Here is a 14022-nt window from a genome sequence, read left to right on the forward strand (position 1 = left end):
GTGTTTCAGGGGAAACTGGAGATAAAAAACTAACGGGAAGGCAGCAAATCCACAATAACCATTCAACTTTGCTGAACCGGCCGGTCGCGCGCTTACGCGTGTTGCTGAGCAAGCACGGTGCTGGCCCAAACCCAGGTGCCTTTCCGAACCAGAACCGAGGAGCAGGATCTCCAGTCCCGAGGCCGAGGGGACCGGCCCCTTCAGCCTCCCCTCTGCCCAGCACATCAAAACAGCACGACTAATGGCGAACAGCTAGCGTTAGAGTGGGTTTTTTGCTCCAAATGCGTTTTGCAGCACCGCTTTCATAAATCATTTATCAGAGAGGTGACGGGAAGGGTGCAGTCAGCACTTACAATCCATTTTGGACCGTTCCCTGGAGGAGGCTGAGGAAGATTCGAGTCCTCAGCAGCACCCGAAGGCAGGCAGGGAGGGAGGCCGCGCAGCTGGACCGCTCTATTCACTTTCCCCGCACTCTGCTAAATTGAGCACCGATCCAACCCGACCACTAACGTTATGTTAAAGGCCACAGATCTCCAATGTTGCACTTGCAAAAAGGCACGGCAACCTGAAAATCACCATTTCCCTCAATGTATTTTAACACTGCTGTTAGCACCAGCATCGCTTCAGATTTATCGGAAACGAAAGCAATTCCTAAGTACGCAGGGCTTTTATTGCATCTGTTCGTTCGCTCTCAGGCGCGTTACTGGGCCGTAGCCCTGCCTGCCCGGCCCTCTCACCGCTGCGGTTTCCAGCCCGAAACGCACGTCTAAAGGGAAGGCACGAGGCCAGCTCGCAGGCCCGGGAAGCGAGAAGGAGCAACCGCAGTCACCACGTTAGTTATGTGCCCCTGGACCTCCTGGCGAGACGTTAAAAAACAATTTAAGGCACCAAATCAGAGTTATTTTCCTAAATCGCTCAGCATCAAATACTTCCTAAAGGATGGCAAGCGTCTTCCTTTCTTTCGGGAGCACCGAGCACAACCACGAGCACAGCTGCCCGCCAAGCAAGAGCAGGAGGAGATGAAAAGCAGCACTCGGCTGAACGAACGCGTGGCTCCTGCCTCTGACCCCCGGCACGCTCTGCAAAGTCGTCTGCAGGCTTGTCCAAGGCAGGAGAACACCCAAGGCAAGTGGAAACTCCATTAAATGACTCATTAGCTGAAGCATCAGAAACACAAAGCCAACCAAAAACCCATGATACAGCACTAAAATTATAACTAGAGAAGCCCTTTGGCTAGTCGCGTTACGGTAACGATGCTGCAGTCTCTGCAGGACAGCCTGCAAGGAGCATGTAGGCACTCATCTTTGGAAGAATCTGTTTGCCCTTAGGTGTCACAGTCGTATTTGATCACCCCTAGCCTGAGGAAGCGTTATCAACCAAAAACCTCCAGCCGTGTGAGCCGGAGCTCAGGTAAAACACACCATCTGCTCGGGAACAGCCTCCTTGGCAAGCGAGGTTGCAAGCCTACGAAAGCTTGAAGTCAATTGCTCTTTGGGGACGGAGCCCTGCAGCGTGCCGTACGGCATCAGCAGCTACCTCTGCCTCGGCACAGGACCCCCGCGCGCGCTGAGCGCCGTGATCAAGGCCTGTTGGCTTTGGCTACTCACCCGACTGGCGCTGCGTGGATTTCAGTGCCAGCCGCACGGGGAGAGTAGCCCCGATTTATCGAGACGGGAGGCAGCTAGTCCATTCACGTGCCATCTTACACCACCTATTTTACACAACGTAAACCTTTTGCAGCTACGCCCTGTTTGAAAAATCAGCCCTAAGTGAAAAGGAAGGCTGGGACAAAAGAAAACCTGGTAGCGAAGTGCGAGGCCATGGCTCATTTGAGCTTTTCTGCTGTGGGCAGAGCAGCTGCCTTTATGGGGTATCGCCACTGTCCTCACCTGGTAGCGCCTGCCGAGTTTGCAGCAGGGAAGCCCCCGCACGCTTACGGCAAAAGGAAAAATAAAAGAAAAATGTTATTCGAGTCTAATGCCATTACGTAGATACAGCAGGTAACTAATAATCCTTACAATAACGATATTAATAAAACAAAACCAGAATGAAAGGGCCAGCCACCGACTTCACCTAAGGAAGCTATCAACAGATCTAACTTCATAACCCGCCCTCGTCCAGCCAGGCAGGACCTGAAGCGCACGCCTGAAGTCCCCGTCCCCTTAGCAGCATTTAGTTGCTATTGCCAGTGGAACCGGGCGACCAAAGCAAACGCCACCGGCATGAGAAATGGAGAATGCCATCTGTCTGGCAAATATCAAAAATACAGCTTCCAGGCTTTTGCTTAAAAGCCGAGGAAGGCAGCTTTTGGTAGTCCCGCTCTGGGAAAGCAAAGCTACCAGGGCGGTCCCATCCAGCGGGGAAAATGTTCCACTCCTCCTCCTCTTCTTTCTGCCCTTCATCATTTTACCGATCTCCCTCCTCTTCCCCAAGCCACGCTTTTTCAAGCTGAAGACCCCTAGACTATATGTAGCGTCTCCAACAGAGAGTCCGCTCCAACCTGCTTTTTTCCACTCTACCACATCCCGTTTCCAAGTTGACTACATTCGACAACCTCCAGCACCGCGCTATTAAAAAAGGCCAGCGCTTGATGTGGGGACGACAAGGAGGGGAGGACTCCCTGTGAAGGTTCGGGTATGATTTGGCTGCAGGCTCCAGCTCCTGCTTAGCTCACGGTGCGGCAAAACTCAAACCCACGAAATGCAGCTCTTCCCCCCCCCCCCCCCAAAGTACGGCACAACCTGAGCATTCAAGATAAACCCTGATCATAGAGATTACCATCAGGAGCCTAGCTGCACACGTGGTGCTTTGTGTAACTCAAGGACGGCTTAACGGTCCCTGATCACAGGGAAAAGGGATCCAGTTCCCCAAATTCCTGTTACATCAAAGCCAAGCGCGACAGGGGGGATCTTCCAGCCTGGCGGGCAGCACCAGGCTGCCCCAGAGCACGATCCGCAGCTACGGCGAGCGGGGAGAAGCGGTGAGGGCTGCATTATTTAGCAGAGGCCATTGAAAAAGTCACTCTGTCTTCTGCCTGCTCTGCGTAGGGGTATGCGTGCTCACCTCGTCACGCCACCGTGCTTCGTCGCGGGCTTCCCACGCTTGAGCGCAGACACACAGAGCTTTTGTACTTCAGAAAGGTTAATTCCCCCAGGAATTTGAATCTGCCTCTGTCTCTCTGTTTTTCTGAATCTGCTCACATATACGTTTCAGATTACCTTCCCATAAATTATCCCGTGAACGCTCACCTCAAGGGATAGACCTTCAACGCTCCGTGTTTTGTCTACGCACAGAACCCCCTTACCCAGGAATGCTTTAGAGGTGGGCTGCCGATACACTGCGGGGAGAAACGACGCAAGCAAAACTGCCCTCTGAATCAAGAGAAAAGGCCAAAGTAAATGAAATTCCGGTTAACTAAACTTCCTAAAAACTCCTCCTTTCCTTCAGAAAGGTGGCAGTGATCTGTGCTGGAAGCCAGTCATTTTTATTTGAGCTCCGTGGAGCGAAAATAGGTCATCCAGGCCTAGAGACCTAAAAACTAGGAATGTCTGCTTGTGACTGCGGAGACAAGGAGACCTTCACAGAGGAAAAGCAGGGAATCACTCCCACCATTCATCACCGGACGCCATTCCGCACAGCGGGATCCCACTGCGCCCTCCCCGTCCATCGGTCCCCCAGGAGAGGCAGGGGGGTTTCTCTCACCGAGGCCCATTTCTTTTTTAACTTTAGAGCCGGCTTTGGCACAGATTCCCTGTTGATATGGAAACACCAGTTTGAATAAACACTGCACACACCACAACAAATAAGAAGGGTTTTGTGCCTCTCTCTGACTGACCATATTCATTCAGAGCCGGTTTTTGTCCCATATACAAGTGGAGATAACGCCAGGTCAGTAAACTCCCCTTATATCAACATATATTCATTTTCTATATGCTATTGCATCAGCTCAGTAACAACAGGTCCCTGACCAAACACATTTTATTTATACGTCCTCTTTATTTTACATCTTGGCCATTAAAGAAGCCCTAGCGACTCAGCCACTCGGAGCTGCCAAGGACATTTTAACGGAGCACGACGGAAGGACTTCTCACGGGAGGAGGGCCAGAAGCGGGAACAGCAGCGGACACTTCCCCAGCTTCCTATGGTGCCTGCTTTTTCTAGACCCATCTCTTCTGTGGACCAGATTAGGGAAAACCACAAGGTTGCCTTTTTTGACGGCTCAAGAAACCTTCATTAGGCCCTTTGGTTTGGTGTTCAACATGGTGTTAGAGAAAAACTTGAGCGAGCAGCTTGACCTCGAAGAGCTGGAGGAATTCTCCCGCCATGACAAGTCCTGGTCTTTCCGGCACCGCTCCGGTACCACCGCTGTATCTGGCAATGGAGAGCTCAGAGCCCAGAAGAGAGCAGGAAGCCTAGACGCTGATTTATTAATTGGAAAACAGAAAAGAAAAATAAATTGTCCCAGAGTGCCGCTGCCTCTGCTTGCCTATCTAGCTGCAAATGACAGTACGTTAACTGCAGCCAACACCTCATAAAATCAGACAAATGAAGGCAAATCGCTTCTCCGCACTGCTACCTCAGAAGCAGTGTTCTGCCAACGCAAATACAATGGAAAGGAACACGCCTCCTCTTCCCTAATGATCCTTAGAAACTGCCAAAACATCACACAAGCCCAACGCAAAAACGTGATAAAACAGCAAAATCAAACTTTGGTGGCCTTTACTGAAGCTATTTATCATCGGAGAGGCTTGAGCCAGGCCCCTGCAAGACCCTGAGGATGCTGAACCGGGCTCTTCTGCAATCTCCGTGCAACGCAGTACAATGAATGAAGCCGTCATTCTCGTGGCAGAGGGGAGCCGCTTCATGCAAACTACCTGACTTCAGTATTCATAAATAACCCGCTCTTAGCCCGGCAGAGCTGTTGGGGTGCTCAGCACTGCTGACGGAGCGGAGAGCGGCAGGAGGAGTGAATCAAAAGCCTTTTGTGCCGCTACGGGGCAAGCTTCCCCCGCGGGCTGGGGGCGGGAAGGGAAGACTGCCCTTGGAGCTCCCCTGCTCCTCGGCAAGTTGTGACGCCTCCTGCAAGACAGCGTGTTTATCGAGCGCGGCAGGGAAAATGGGAATAAAAGCCGCCTTCCCCTCTTCGCTTCTTCCCCCACGAACCTTGGCCTCTTGTAGACATCGTTCAATATCCCGTTACGGCTTCTTATCCCGCGAGCTCAGCTGGGAACCTGACGGGCAAGAAGCTTTGTAACACTTTGGTGATCGTCAGCAGACCCCAACACCCCGAAATAGCAACATAAATCGCGGCTGAACGTCTCTCGGAAAAAATACACGTGCTTTTGCTCAACCAGAAATTCTGGCTCGCCGCTGCCTGCGGACACTCTCTGCAACCGCTTCTATGCAGGCGAACGCTGAACCCACAGCACAGCCGCTTCGGCAAAGCTTCGGTGTCCACACGCTGTGCTGCCGCTGACCGTAACCGACTCTGCGCTATCCAAATCAGCAATAAACCCCTGTCCCATTAATTCCCCTTTCCACAGACCACCAGGCGTGACAAGCAGCCCACCCGGAGCAGCCGCTGGATGCGGCCGAGGCGGGGAGCGCGGCGTTTTGTCTGTCGCAGGCACACCAGAGCCCAATCGATATGACTGATGCAATTTTTGCGATGAGTAATCCACAGCTAATGATTTTCTGCAAACTCTGTTTTGGTAATGGGCCCTTCCTCTTGTTTCAGCTTTACAATCATTTGCTTTCCATAAATTAAAGGGGAAAAAGAGTAAGATGACATTTTTAGTTTAGCAGACATCCCCACCTCACAAGTAATCCCGGACTTTATTACGTTCCGATTTCCGCGTCATTTTATGATTTCGTGCGGCCTTATTCTGATGGCAGAATTATTTCATCCAGTCTCAAACGCAAGGAAGAGACTGAGACAAAGCCCACGGACGTGTTCCAACTCCACCATTTTCCATGAAGCAACCCCTCCTTTGCTAAAGCTGCTCATCACACGTCCGTACACACTTCAAGTCAGAGGGGAAAGAGAGAATAAATAGACAGACGTTTCAGTCCTGGCAAGATTTGTTTGGGTTTTTTTAGTGAAATTGCTTTCAGAGGACATGATGACAGTAAGAATTAGTGCAATTATCTGAAATTATCAAAGAACGAGCCAATCCCACCGGTCTTAAATACAGCAGCAGGTTGGCGGCAGAGCGCTGGAAAGAGCCCCAGCCTCCCCTGTCCCTTCCTGACTCCAGCCTTTCCCAAGAAGGATCCTAAGTTCATTTTCTTTTTGAAAGAGCTTAATGGTTACCCGCTAAGAAGATTAACTCTAAAAAGTGTATTAAGAAGGCAAAGAGTATGAGAAAAACACAACAAAAGCAAGATCAAAGTAAATCCAAAGTAAGCATAAACCCACCCCTGCCGTAAGGGTAGAGGAGCCAACCTCGCAATGCTTCGTACAGGTGAATCTGAGTGTTATCAATGGTTTTATTAAAACCATAGCTCTTGCTATGACCACAGGCTCTACTCCTGTCAGGGTGTCTTGGGACCACTGCAAATATTGTCCCTTCTTTTCAGTGCCACCTGCCTTCGAACTCACCTTCGCCACCTGCGAGAAAGCCGCTGAGCAGAACGGGACATCTAACCGGGGTCAGCATCTGCGCAGCGGAGCAAAGCCCGGCTCCTCGTTACGCAGCGGAGGACGCAACGTGCACACGCGGGACAAAACAGGCCCTTGCAAACCGCCGGCAGACCTCCGGGGAAAAGCTAAGCACGTCCAGCGCTCTCTAGTGCACGCCACTGCCATGCCCTCGGCTAGATCCCAACCGATTTTAACACCTCTCCGCCCTGCTGCGACAGAAGCACCCGCCTCGCCCAGGTGCTGCCACGGCACAGACGTACGAAAGCATAAATGCATCTGTCCTAGCTTAAGCCTCTTCGCTGAGCTGTCTGCGTTAGCCGGGCTTCTTCTGCAGCTAGCGAGGCAACTGTCCGAGAGGCAACCAGCCCCCCCGAAACCTGAACCGACTCCGCCATTCCAGCCCTCCGCAGGGACGGAAAAATAAGCTCCGGAGATGAGACTCGACAACAGGCACCTCAAAGAAGTGCCTATGTTTGGAGGGATCAGTCTGGGCTTTTGTCTTTGGAGCCGAGGTCCCTGCTGCTTACTGCCCCTTAATTGGATTATCTAAAAAAAACCACCACCACCCAAGCCACCTGAAAGGAGCCCGGCCCAGGTGACCACGCTCGAGCTCCAGGAGGAGAGAGAAGCGGCCAAGTGTATTAGATAACGGGCCAACACATGCCACTGCTGCACAGAGCCTTCCCCCTCCCAGGGTGTCCTCTGCTGACCTTCTCCAGGCTTCTCTCGGTGCCTCTGACCTCAAAGGCTATCCTTGGAAACCACCACTTATTGCGAACAGGGAATTGAACGGAAAAATTCCGTACTCGCTAGTGGTGAGGCTATCGCAGTATGCCAAGAGATCTACTCCTGCTTTGGCTCCGCAGAGAATCATCCCAGACAAAGAACTAGCAGGGTCATACAACGGGACACGCCAGTTTTTGACTTCGCCCTTACAACATCAAGGAGCAGGGAAGCCGCAGGCAGATGCCCAGGACCTGTCTGCTTCTCCAAAAGTATGCGAGGGAACTGTTGCTCAGCAGAGACGGAGCACCTCAGGACGGAGAACGTTAAATATCACCGGGGTTGGAGGGTGGTGGTTGGGTAAGACGACCTTCCCAGGTAGGCTGAAAGTACTGGCAGGTACGGCTGCTTCAAAATGGGATAGCTGCTTCCAGCTAGATGGGTGCACGGGCAAGAGCTGTCCTTAGGCACGGTCCTGTGTCCCTCTCCACGTTCGCACCACAAAACCCGCCCTGCCAACCTAAAAACGGGAGGGCTTGAGGTCAGACTGCGACTACAAAGCACTGGCCACCGGCACTGCTCCGTGAAGAGAGAGAGACAGAAACAGAAAGAAATTAAAGGGTAAAATCTTCTGAGGAGCACATTTCACCGTTTGAAGAGAGAGCATCCAGAACCTCTACTTCCATTTTACTTAGGTGTCTTTCTGCTCGGTAATAACCTACTGAAACACAGATTAAAGGAGTATTCTGGCTATAATATTGCTACACCCTTCCAATTAGCATTAAAGGTTGCAGAACTGAAAATTAAGGATATAGGGAGGCAGCGAAGTTATTGAAGGTATGCAGAAGTTTGTTCAAAGCCCTTCTTTAAAACACAGGCACACAATACTCTCCTTTCTCTTTGCAAAAATAGCGATTGCTCAAAGAGCTTAGGTCCCAGTCCTGCGCCAAGCAGCTGTTACAAACTGGCTTCAGCCTGTCACAGTTCTTATATGCACACAAATAAATAAAAATTGGCATAGCCTCTTTCTCCAGCAGACTCATCCCTCGCTACATGGCCTCATTAACTGTCAAGCTTCCAGATGGGATACCAAAATAACGAAAGCCAGCCACTCTGCTGCCAAGGCAAGAAAATCTGTTCTCCTTCCAGCTCCCGTCCTCGCCACACGGCGGATTATTCCCTTGCCTCCTGTACGGCACGCTAAGTTCTGCTCAAGAAAGTTGCCAGGCATCACCACAATTTCCCAAACTTTATCAAGACGGGAGTTTCAGTCAATCAGTAACGAAAACTGCCATCTAAGGTGATTTCTCAGGCCAGCTTCAAAAGGCGTGCAGTACAAGGGCTCCATTGTGCAAAGTTCGTCAGCAGGACACGGGCTAATTAACCAAGCGGCTGTTCGGAACCAGCTAGTTTTCGAGTAATGGTTTTCCCTACAAACAGTCAGGCATTATCTACGCTCAAAGTGAAAAACTTCAGAGTGCACTTCCAAACTGGAATTATTAACAGATTTCACGATTAGCACTACCGAAACATCTATTTTTATACCCAATTCTAGACAAAAAGTCTATTATCTGTATGCGTCCAGAGACATTTCAGCAGGAGGGGCAACTGAGACCGCTTGCGCTACTGAGATCTACGAAGCCTGCTGCAACATTCAGACCTAGTTTTCTGCTAGTCTATCTATAAGACCCCAATTATAATGTGATCAAAATATAAAACCTAGCAGTCTTTCCAATGAAAAAAAGCTATTTACAATCCTACTCTTTCCCCAGCTGTGGCTGCGTATATTAAAAGAAACAGATATTTTGCAAAACCAACCAACCAATATAGATGTATGCTACAACTCGGAATGACGCCGAGGTCAATGCAAAACATGCTGCCCCCCCGCCTCTTTCCATAAAACCATATTTATTTATATAAATACATATTTATTTTTTTAATATTTAATTACTCTAACCTCACTTTTCTACAGTGATTATGTTGCTGCGTCCCTTTAAGGCAGAGTTGCACTTACAGAAGACCGCAACCCGCCACCATTTGAAGGACTAGAGCCATTCTCAGCTGGCCAGCATTACTGCCTTACCCAAATTATTTCCCAAAGTAACTCTCATTTGCATTCAGAATAACCATGGGACTAGAGAACGCTGAAAGACACGGAAAAAAAAAAAAAAAAAGATTCTCCGAAAGAAAGAGTCACGCTTTGAGAATAACCCACTTTTTGAACCACGACAAAGGGGTTTTGAAATTTGCACAGAGACCTTATTCAGACACCAGTTTTCTAAGAGCTGAAATAAACTCACTCGCCCCACAGACCCTTCATCTCTCAGAAAGGACGAGAACACACACAACGGCGGCCCGTATGATATACCGCAAACGCCACCCTAGCCTAAGAAATTGGTCAAATTGGTGGAGACTTGGCACTAAAGGCCAATTTTAACTTTATTACTCATCTCCGTTTTGGAGCTGTTCTTCCGTGGCTGCCTGTCAGCACAGGCGCCTTTCCGAAGCGATGCAGAGGTGCAGAGGGTGAGGCGGCGGCTTCTGTTCCACCGGCTGCTGCAGGAGGGACGCAACGCCCCGAATGCTCCTCGTCCACCCCGCGGCCCTTGCGAACGCACGCCCTGGCGCGCCGCAGGACCTTACCTCCTGCGCAGACCCTTGCCCTCACCCCAAAGACCCTCTGCTCAGCAGGAAGAGGATCCAAAATACATCAATATCTGGCTATTTTCCCTCCTTTCTCATGGGTATCAGCAAGGTGACACCACCGTAGCGTCACTTGCTTCAGGCCTTGCAAGAGTTTAATCTGCTGTTTTCAAGGGCTGGTGCTTAAAAAGTGGAGGATCCAGTCCCAAGACTCAGAAATACTCTACTTACCTTGTTCATCCTCTTCTTCTGCTTCAGTTTCCTGGTACAGAGCCTCTTTCCCCGACATCCAGCCCCTAACCATACACACCACCAAGCGAAGGCTGAGTCTGAAGCTTACCTGATCCTTCTCAGGCTTGTCAGAGATGTCGTTCAGGCTGGTGGAAGTCAGGTTTCTGTGAGCCATGGCTGGGCTGCCTGTAAGAACAACGTCGACACCAATTAAAGCACCTGTTTCGATCCAGTCAGAAGAACACAGAGGCTCAGGCTACAGCAACGCCTTTCCTTGCACGGGAGGTTGACGTGGGCAATTTAAGACCCTGACAGGCTGCTTTCTGTGACTTTACGTGGCACGTGGGATATTAAGATGCTAACGCTTCGTCATCGCTAACCCACAGCGTTCCCCTGAGTCTTATGACAGCAAAAGAGCCTGAGGGCTTTCCGTAATTCCTGCCTGCGGGAGAAAAAGCGAAGCAGCAAGAAGGCTGCTGATGCTGCTGGGTCGGGCAGGACCCAGCCACAACGCCATCCCTCAGCCGGGCTGGGACCCTCGTGGTCGCTCCGACCTGCGCACCCCCGGCCGCAGCTCTCCGGCGCGGTTGGCATCTGCCCTACGCAGCCTGCGGTACCCAGCTGGCAGCTCTCGGTCCTTCAAAAGAGCCAGTAACAAAAATCTACCTTTCTTCACCTAAGCTCATTAACGAAGCTCACGAACCTTAAGCATTTCACTGATTAAAACGACGTGTGCGCCGCATTGATAGGCCCAAAGTCACCAATTCCTGACACCAGATACCCCAGAGAGGTGAAGAAAACCCTCCGGGACGAAGAGCTGAAGCTGTTCACCTCCATTTCTTTTTCGAAGACCAACTGCTCGTCTGTAAGCCTGACACGCTGGCAAAAGCAGCTGGGCAGGAGCTGCTCGCTCCCTTATGGACCACTTATCCTGCTTACTCTTGTGATCTCGGAGACTAGCAGAACATATGGAAATACTTCTAAAGAACCTGGAAAAAAGCCCCATGATTTCAGAATTCAGTTCTACAATCCCACTAAAAGCACTTGTAGTTAAACCTGAAGAAACCCAGAAATAGCCATAACTGTAAAAGAAGAAAAATAATTTAATTAAAAAAAAAAAACAAACCACACCTTCTGGGATGGCTACAGTACCATAAACCACAGTGGTCAGTAGGCATTTTTTTAATTATTCTGAAATTTTCCCAGCCCTTCTGCCCCACGCTCACAGGAACCAGAAGCAGAGCAATGGCTGCTGTTATCACAGAGTTTCTGACCGTGAACATAACTGGAAAGGCAGAAAGACCTCAAAAAGGAATGGCACGGAGGCATTGCCCAACTGAGGCTACGTTTCGAGACACGGCTGATTAAACGTATGCTTTGATATTCATACCAAAATGAAAGCCCAAGTTTTCAGTGGTCATCAGCTCCCAGTGCAAATGACTTCTATAATAAATCAGCATACTGAGGGGGGGGGAAAGGAGTGGGAAAGAAAAGTTTTCTAGAGAAAACTAGAACCCAACGCAGAGTTGGGTCATCTTTACAACATATTCAACGTACGTGGAGACAGACTTAAAGCATGCTTTCCTACGAGCCACCTGGAATCACGATATACCTGCTCTGCGTTATTGCCACAGCCAGGAACGTCAACACAGCAAAAGCCAAGCACAATTAGATAAATTAGGTATGATAACAAGGGGATCCCCAGCTTTTTCTCCTCCTGCTGTTATTGCGAGCCGGATTTAAGACCCCACCTCTCTCTACAAAGTGTTTACAAATGTTTACTCATAGAGTGAGAAATGCCACTGGGAAGACTGGTTTAAGCTACGTGTATTAGTAACCATTCTCCTAATTAATTATTAGCAAGCCAGACTTAGAAATGTCTACAAATTTTGATCGAATGTTTGATACGAATCTGTAGGTAGGAGATAAACACATAAATAAGACAGGAAAAAAGTGATCAAACTTGCTCAAGTGTGTTGTGTCTGCTATGTGGCGTAGACGTTACTTTGTTCGTAACACCTTCTCTGATGTGAATATTTCATAAATATTTCTATTTGGCAAAAAGCAAAGCTGGACAAAAAAACCCCAAATAAACCCAGGTTATCGTAATCCTGAAGCCTATTACTGAAACCCAGGGCTCGCTCTTCTTGTATGGCATAATTAATTCTCTTTTAAAGGTTGCACAGACACGGCCGATTCTGGGAAATCTTTGATGACTATATAATGTACCCATAAATTAAAATGAAAGATTGAAGCTCGATGCAGAGATACACACGGCCGCTTGGCAAATCTGAGCCATTAATACCAGACGAAGAATCAGAGGAGCACTTTCTTTAAAACGCAAAGCTTGTTCACGCTGATAACTGGTGTCACGCAGCTCAGCGAGTCAAAGCAAAGCTTCTATCACCTGAGTGCTACCGAGCGAGAGAAATCAAACAAGAAGTCTTCGGCAGAGATCTGGAGAAGGTCAGAGACCTGCAGAGACGGGAACAGCGGGGGGCTGCTCTCAGAGCTGGGTGCCCCCCCTGCCCGAGGCCCGCTTTGGGAGAGCTGCTCTTCTGCTGCGGATGGTGAGCCAGCAGTGCAGAGATTTACTTTCTCTTCTTCAAGCCTTACCCTGAGACCTCTGAGTCCTGGCATGGCTAACGGCTCCAAATGAGCAGGAACTAAGCATGGCTTCCAAACAGCTTTGAGCAAGGGTAGAAAATACTAATGGTTTTATTTTATACAGTTGTTTAATGCTGCTTCAACGCTTTTTATTCAGAAGAGCTGCACTATGTAGCTGTAGAGAAAGGCAGCTGCTGAAGGTACCCCTTCATCTTCTGCAGGCTGCTTTGGTGGCTTTCCAAATTTCTAGGTCCAGTTCTGGAGTAAACAGACTAAAACCAGGGCCCACAGCTTTCACAGCTGATATTTTTCCAGATTACAACATTTGTTTGCTTTCTTTATTAGATGTCCAAGGCCGAATGTTTCTTAGGAGATAATTACCCTTCTTTCTAGAAGAAGCGGCTAATGACTTGATCGCCTCTTGCTAGCAGCCTCTTTCTCCCAACACGACCAACATAACCACATCAAACTCACAGCAGCTCTTCTCAAGCCATCCCATATTTATCCAGACCCGGACAAACCCATGTGCCAAAACACTTGTCTGCCTTTTCCAGTTTTACCCCTCGATTTAATAAATACCACGCTTCCCCACAAACATGACCTTGACCGTACTCTAAAGCCATCCCAGCTACAGCAGCACTACAAGGCTGAACGCGGACAAGCGCGTGGAGCCTGGAAGTGAGGGACATCAGACAAAACCCTGTACGAGAAGAAGCACGAACCTCTCGGGAAACTCCTTCGATCGCAGCCAGAGCGCTTGGGATGAGGAATGGCCCCCTCCTGCCCACAAATCCCTCGCTGGCAATGCAGCACTGCTCTGGCGTTTTCTCTGAAGAAACTGCTGGTGCGCTCGCACTCCTCTTTCGGTCAGCAGGACGGAGGACCTGAGCCCCAGAAGAAAGCAAGCCCCCACCTGCACTGGTTTCTGAGAGTTATCCCCCCCAAGAGCTGCGAGCACGTCGGCCATAGCTCCGGCTCCTTGGCACAACACACAGCCCTCCTTCACTCCCTTCTTCCGTCATCAGACTGCCCTTGCATTAAGAGATCTGAGCACCAAAACTTCACAACGTGCTCCTTGCTCTGTGGAGGTAGAAAGCATCTCATAATCCCAATGTCAATAGGGCTCTCACAGGCTAGGATGATTCGTTTCTCCATCTCCTCCCAAGAAATTTTAC

General features: G+C 49.7%; 1 protein-coding gene across 2 annotated transcripts in view; it reads right to left on the bottom strand.

Annotated features, from left to right (window-relative positions):
* Positions 1–14022, bottom strand: part of SLC4A4 (solute carrier family 4 member 4) — a 191117-nt gene that overhangs the window by 57661 nt on the left and 119434 nt on the right. For both annotated transcript variants that reach the window (XM_082315604.1, XM_082315605.1), the window contains exon 7: positions 10350–10426. In XM_082315604.1, the coding sequence (XP_082171730.1) occupies positions 10350–10426 (77 nt within the window). The remainder of the gene's footprint in view (positions 1–10349; positions 10427–14022) is intronic.

The sequence above is a fragment of the Platalea leucorodia genome (assembly GCF_965183815.1).
Source record: "Platalea leucorodia genome assembly, chromosome: 6".
In the NCBI taxonomy this organism is placed as follows: domain Eukaryota; kingdom Metazoa; phylum Chordata; class Aves; order Pelecaniformes; family Threskiornithidae; genus Platalea; species Platalea leucorodia.